This window comes from Poecilia mexicana, unplaced genomic scaffold (genome assembly GCF_051168715.1).
Source record: "Poecilia mexicana isolate PSO_F unplaced genomic scaffold, ASM5116871v1 scaffold_19, whole genome shotgun sequence".
NCBI lineage: Eukaryota > Metazoa > Chordata > Actinopteri > Cyprinodontiformes > Poeciliidae > Poecilia > Poecilia mexicana.
Genome location: NW_028263388.1, coordinates 21,426,906 through 21,434,208, shown reverse-complemented (window position 1 = coordinate 21,434,208; position 7,303 = coordinate 21,426,906). Strand labels below are relative to the sequence as shown.

General features: G+C 36.7%; 1 protein-coding gene and 1 non-coding gene across 2 annotated transcripts in view; one reads left to right on the top strand and one right to left on the bottom strand.

Moving 5' to 3' along the window:
- Positions 1 to 4,209: 4,209 nt before the first annotated feature.
- On the top strand, positions 4,210 to 4,282 carry trnav-cac (transfer RNA valine (anticodon CAC)). Its single transcript has one exon. It is a non-coding gene; the product is annotated as a tRNA-Val (tRNA).
- A 997-nt stretch (positions 4,283 to 5,279) lies between these two features.
- Positions 5,280 to 7,303, bottom strand: part of atrnl1b (attractin like 1b) — a 67,129-nt gene continuing 65,105 nt past the window's right edge. Inside the window, exon 29 of the mRNA XM_014973544.2 lies at positions 5,280 to 7,131. Coding sequence (XP_014829030.2) covers positions 7,007 to 7,131 — 125 coding nt within the window. The 3' untranslated portion in view covers positions 5,280 to 7,006. The remainder of the gene's footprint in view (positions 7,132 to 7,303) is intronic.

Below are 7,303 nucleotides of genomic sequence, written 5' to 3'. Positions count from 1 at the left end.
GAAAGCCAAAGATTTATTGGACGTCTCGCAGAAACAGAAGGACCAAAATGTCCACCTCATGTTCTGCACAAGAAAGAAACAGTCTGTCCATTTTATCAGATGCTGAAGTATAAAGTACTCAATAGGCTTTACATGAAGCACACAAAATTGCAGGGTGGTAACTGTAATTGATTGCTTTTATACAGCAGGTTGTCTGGGGGCTGCAGGAGCAAGACTATAAAACAAACATACATTTAAGATTTTTATTAGTAATCGTTTTAAATCTAGTAGCAGTTTTCTTCCACTTCACTGTTATATGATACTTTGTGTTGGTCTATCGCATTAAATTCCAGTAAATTACCTGGAAGTTTCTGGTTGTAATGTGACAAAATGTGAAAAAGGTTAAGAGGAAGACATGTGCGAGGCACTGTGCAGTTCTGTAACTTCAAAAACTAAAAATTATATAAGATTATACCTTTATGCTTCTTTTTTTTTTTTTTTTGCACATTTTTGTCATCTTAAACCAGCTACATTATTCATGGGATTAAATTATTAGCTTCTGGGCTAATAATTTATAGTTTTTATCTTAGTTTCTAAATTAAAACTGCTTCTCTTGATAACTTCAACACATCAAATTCCAATTAATGTTGTCTTACTTCAGGTGATTGATGCCTTGAGACAATCAGCTGACATTAGGCCCATTGTAAATATTATTGCTCTCCAGATTTATTGTTCCCCTGCCACCAGGCTCTGAGCTCGGTAGGTTTCAACCCTTCCACACCCATAAAACCACTGCCAGTCTTCACCGTCCGGACGCTCTCCCTTGGCATGGATTAAAGCGGATCTTGATAAAACAGCACAATTACAGCCGCGGCACCTCATACCTAATTACTGCACCGCTGACCTCTCCTGCACCATTTTTCAGCCAGGCAGAACTTCTCAACCTTTTCTATTAACCAGGAGAGCAGAGGCAATTTCATTTTATTACTTTTGGGGGGTTTTATTGTGTCCAAATGTCAGTGTGTGTCTGACTTTTCACAGTAAACAACTATGAGTTACGTCAAGATACTTTGCTTCACATCTTTTCAAATTTGTCCCATGGACAGAGATAAGAAATAATGGCTTCTTGATTGGATTAAATTGGGATTTTAGAGGAACAAACTTTTTTTTTAAGCTCTAAAATAGATGGATAAAGAAAACCGATTTGAGACTGCAGATAACCTTAGGAATCTGTTTTTATCTTGATATTACAGAATATCATTAGCTCCTAAATGGTTAAAATAAAAAGTGAGATTCTTTTTGAAAAAAAAAAAAAAGATATCAAATCCACACAATAATTTTGCTGGAAGCAAAGAAAAAGAGTAATACTTTAATTAAAACATGCAAAATTTTAGAAATGTCCTGTGGGCACTGATTTGAACTTTTATTACGTTACCTAGAAATCAGCAAAGTAAAATAGTTCTAGTGAAAACATCCTCAATTATTAAATAACCAGTTTAAATACTGGCCAAATGGCAACATTTTAATATGTAATTAAAAATAAAGTAGCTTTTGAAGAAATAACTCAATGCTAAGTTACTTAAACACTCCTCTGCTGACACTGTTTACCGACCATTTAATTAGACTAATTGTTCCCACTTTAAGTCAGTTAAGATTACCAACAACATCTTTGCCATAAATGCCAAAATATGTAAAGATTTTTTTTCAAAATCAAAATTCACATACATTTCTTTCATCTTTGGTATTAGCTTTAAAACGGTGTGAACTGGGTCCAATATTTTTTCTAGTCTTCCACAAGCTTGTGATAACAATTTGCTGTAAATTTGGCCCATTCTGCCAGACAACAAATGTTGGTCCATTGGTTTTATATTGTTTATACAATACTCTGTTACCACATTCAGCCCACATCTTCCTAAATATTTTTTTATTTAATTTGAGGGTTAATATACACATTTCAACCAAACATGTTTTCTTCCTGAACAGTACGGCTAGACATTCCTGTGTTGGTCTTAATAAGCTTGCTAAACCTAAATAAAAAAAAATAGATAAAAATACTACCTCTACTTGGGTAGTTTCTAAACCTTTTAGTCTATGACTGACCTTTGTTGCAGGTCCTCTGATGGAATTTGCTTCCCACAAATCATATTTCTATGCTTTCAAGGTCAGTCCAGATGATTTAAAAGGAAACCGTTTACATGAGAGTCAAAGATAACAAAGTTTACTAAATACATAGACTGAACCCATTGTGAAGTTAATACTCCATAGTCATATTGTGTAATATCACATTCTTCGTCTGTGTATGGTGTGTAGTATCATTTAAGGATCTCCTGCTGGTACTGAACGCTCCTGTAGGGCACTAGAAGCTTTTTTTTCTCCAAGAGCGGCTGCAGCTAATGGGTACAGAATAAGTGAAGATTCCTTAAAGTAGCACTTTGGCCAACTGCCTACATCCTTGCTCAAACACACAGCAATGACACTGGGGAAAAAAGAGCATGAACAATCTATAGGGAGTTAATACAATGAAGGACAAACCTCTCAACATCACGTTGAGCTTGGAAAAGACGAATGCAATGCTTTCTTTACTTCAAAATAAACACTGAAAGCACCAAGCTAATAAAAGGTAAAATACACGACGCATCCTTGCCACCAACTGCAAAGTAACAAAATGTGAAAAAGTTCAAGGGGGAAAGCAAAACACTATACGTGTTAAATGCAGTAAAAAGTATGTCTGGTAATTTTTTTCAATTCTTTTACTTAAATATACAGCAATACCTACAGGTTAAGTCTTGAATTTTAAAAGTTATTTTGTGATATTTGGGCTGCAGCAGTGCCTGCTGAGTTGATGGTGAGGTTAGGGTATTGCTGGCCTGGGTAACGTGAACCCAGAAGGCTCCATTTGTTAAATCCGCTGGATGAGTTACTTCCAGTGGTTTCTAAGTCTTCGCAGCGGCGGAGCCGCGTCCGCAGTGGTTGAGCAGCGGACTGCGCATGTTACAGTCTAACTTTTGCATCGTCATTTATTTCCTCAAGATAAACTGCCGGCTCCTCAAATGGATTAACACAACGTTGTATTTTCTTTAGTTTTCTCTGGTCTGTAATGGAGACTTGAATTTAACGCTCCATTTCAACCAAAGGTTTGTAATGAGCTTCCTAACCATTTTTTATTTGTAAGTATTGATTTTATTTCATAGCCATTTAGCCAAGTCTCTGTAGAACCATTTGTATCTGCTAATGACATCTTCAATACATTTTTTGATCCCAGGCTTAGTTTATGGACTGAACAGACAGAAACAGTTACCATTATACATTTTGAACTGTTGATTTTATTTTTGAACCATTTTTTAATTGTAAAGTGTTGATTTTGTTTTTGAACCATTTTTAATTTTAAAGTGTTGATTTTATTTTTGAACCCTTATTTGTTTTGAAGTGTTGATTTTGTTTTTGAAACATTTTTAATTTTAAAGTGTTTATTTTATTTTTGAACCCTTATTTATTTTTTGAAGTGTTGATTTTGAACCCTTATTTATTTTGAAGTGTTGATTTTGAACCCTTATTTATTTTGAAGTGTTGGTTTTATTTTTGAAGTATTGATTGTCTGAAAGACCTTAGACATGAATTGCCCCATATGGGGTTTGAACCAGCAACCTCAGCATTACCAGCACCCTCAGCACCGTGCTCTAACCTGCTGAGCTAACTCACCTACCTTACAAACTGTTGAGTTTCCATGGATTTAAGAAGAACTGACATGATCTTACCAGAATGAAGATTTGATAAAAGTGCTTATATTCTAATGTTTTTCAAAACATACATAATATTTTATTTTCCAGAGATTTTGTATTTTGAAGTGTTAATTGTATTTTTGAACCATTTTTAATTTTCAAGTGTTGATTGTATTTCAGAGATATTTTTTATTTTAATGTGTTAATTTTATTTTTGAACCATTTTTTATTTGTAAGTATTGATTTTATTTTATAGCCATTTAGCCAAGTCTCTGTAGAACCATTTGTCTCTGCTAATGACATCTTCAATACAATTTTTGATCCCAGGCTTAGTTTATGGACTGTAATGTGAAATTGGGCACAATTATAAGTCTGACAGTTTGTTCACCAAGTTACTGTGCTCTCTGAGAGGATCTGTGGTATAAGTATTTGACATTGTTCCATGCCCATCGTTGACATTAGTCTCTAACAAAATGTGGATCATCTACCAGGAACACCACAAAGAGCATGAGTTTCTGTAGTGTAGTGGTTATCACGTTTGCTTCACACGCAAAAGGTCTCTGGTTCGAAACCAGACAGAAACAGACTTTTGCATGTTCTTTTCATCACAGGTGTTTACTAAAGGTCAACAAGGGTTCTGTGGTGTCATGGTCTGTACTCTGAATCCAGGCATCTGAGTGCAAGCCTTAGTTGAAATTTTCATGTTGCATCTCACATCATGCATCTCAAACTTAAACAAAGCACAGAAGTTCAGTTCCTGTAGTGTAGTGGTTATCATGTTTGCTTTACACGCAAAAGGTCTCTGGTTCGAAACCGGACAGAAACCTTTTTTGTAGGTTATGCATCTCTTGGGGTGCAGTGAGACAACAAGAGCCTTCCTCTTTTGTGATGGTTCATTTGCCAATCGACTTCAATGTAGGCTTCTTTGAAATCGAAGCTCATAATAAGCCTCTACAGAACTGAATGAGGGAAGTCAACCTTTTGTCTGGGGTGTTTTAGCAGGGATGCACTCCTGATTTGTACCGTCAATGTGGCCCGTTGAGGGTGGCCAATATGCTGAAGTGGCCCTTGGTGAAATTGAGTTTGACACCCCTGCTCTAAACGGATGTAGCACCGGACCTGACACAGCGAACGTCAACGACTTATGGATGCCCAACTCCAACCACAGGTACGCGACATTCATGGTTTCATTTATGAAGCTGAAAGCAGCACAAACCACTTCTTTGGTCAACTCTTTCCTCTTCCTCCGTTTGGTCCGCCTCATCTTCAATACACAAACAATATACAATATTGTAGTGCTCCGGTTCCAATGTAAAAGGCTTAACGTTACTCATTAATGTCTGGGCTGAACGGAGCTAGCACTGCTATGACCTAGCATGTCATTTACCCAGAATGCATTGCAGCGCAAACGGTATGGTGACGCCCGAGTGCGAGTGACAATATTTATTTACATTTATAAAAACTGAACACCCTGCAGTATTTTTACTCTACTGTTTTTACATCTGCAGCAAATATTTCCCAGTCTACTGTCAAAACTAATTATGGATCCATTTCAGAAAGACAAAAAACATGTAACTTCAGTGAGAGATGGAAGAAAGTTTACTGCAAAGTTTTTTTTTGTTCTGATATTTCTTCTTTTAATTTTCTGGCATGTTGTCCATCTTTCCAATACACTGACGATGACTGATATGCAAGTTTGTCATCTGTTTCACAGAACAGCATGAGCCTGATTCCTGTGCAAAGACATGGTTAAAGGATTACTCTACAAACACAAAATAAAAATAAGAAAAAACACATTAGCTGACATCATGAAATTCATCATGACTTCCGAGACACAAAGCAGGACAATGCCCAAACAGTTTATAAAGATGCACAAATAGAAAAAAAGGGGCTGACATTAGAACAAGTGGTTTGAAGTCAACGAGAATGTGCAAGAAAACAGGAATCTGTTAAATACAAAAACAGTAACAGAAAAGCTCCTCACTAGTGTAGCAAACCGATAATTTATTATAGATATAATAGTATCAGGTGACAAGGCCTGAAATTAACAAAAGGTTTTCACCAGTTTCATAAAAATCTGACGAAAAAAAAAATGTGAAAGAAGATGCACATTTGTTCCAACGAGACACTGTACAGCTGAGAAGCTCCTTTAGATCTTCATGCTCCCATCTGAGCTCATGAAGAGCCAAGGCATTCTTATTATTAGCACAACTCATTGTACTTAAAAGGTGAAATAAAGTTATAGCTTCTTTTTTTTTTTCCATATAAAACTTACAAAACAAACTAGTAAACAGCTACAAGAGCAGGACTTCTCTGGAGCAGCCTCTTAAAACGTCCACCATCCCAATCTCAGTTCAAAAGTGTCAAAACGTCCAAAACTTTTCATTAGAAACTACAGTAACTTCAGTGTTTTTTCTGTTTATTGAACAGTGACTACACTGAGAAAAAAAAAGAACATAAGTACATTTTTCCCAAATAAAATGCATCAAACTTGTTCTAGAATTTCATGCCATAATTCAATGACGAATGATTTGTTTGTGGCCTTCACCTCTTCATCCGGCATGTCACGAAAACGGACTCTCCTCTGCAGCATTAGTTCATGTATCCCACAGAAAATACAGACTTTAGCTTTTGCTTGGTGGAGGAGTCTTATGCAAACGAACAATTATGCTTAGAAATTGCAGAAAATGCTCAAGTTGTCATGGTTTGCAATATAATTGTGGGTTGTTAAGTTGAGACCTTTTCAAGTCTAAATTCTTTACAACAAAAAAAAAGACAAACCAGGAAAATCTGAATGATTTGGCACCCAAATGTACCACTTACGGGTGCACAAAAGAAAAGTAAAAAATTATACAGGGTGCACATATTGGACATCTAATAACTGGTTTTGATCGTATGAGGAAATTTGGTCAGCTTGTGACATTCCCAAATGCGCATTTACATTTCCTTCATGTTTTGCAAATAAAAAACCTTCATCAGTCATACTTCAATGAGTCTGGATCTGCCATAATTTGTGGAAAACATGACAGATGTTCGTTAAACGTAGACTGAGCTGTCCGAGCGAAAGTGAAGAAACTGAAGCCTGGCCTGGATCGGTCGCTGCCATGGATTTCTGATGTCGGCATATTCAGAAATGAGGGACTGCGCTCACGCGAAGCGGGAGCTGTAGTGGTGAATGTTAGCAGCCAAAACAAATCTCCTACAAGTCACTTAGGCATGTCAAGTCTGTGGAAAGGCTTCCAGTTGCAGGACCCGAGACATGCTGGAATGACATGGCGGTCGGTCAGAAACGTAACCGCCGGATGGAGTCAGACGCAGGTCCCTTGGTGAGCTGGAGGAAGGGCTTTTCGGTTCTTTAAAGCTTGGGACTTGTCCTTGAAATCTAATGGCTTCTGTTGTGAGATGTCTACCAATGCACTGGCGACAATCAGTCCTGCAGTAAAAGAAAACAGAGAAACGCATGAGAAATGTATTTATTGATCATGTACAACTGAAGAAAACCCAAATAAATGGAAAAGGACAGTGTGATTTTGTTCATTAGGTCAGAGGAGAATTTTAATTGGCAACTTATAATAAAGAAGTAAAATGTTGCTCAATTTGAATAC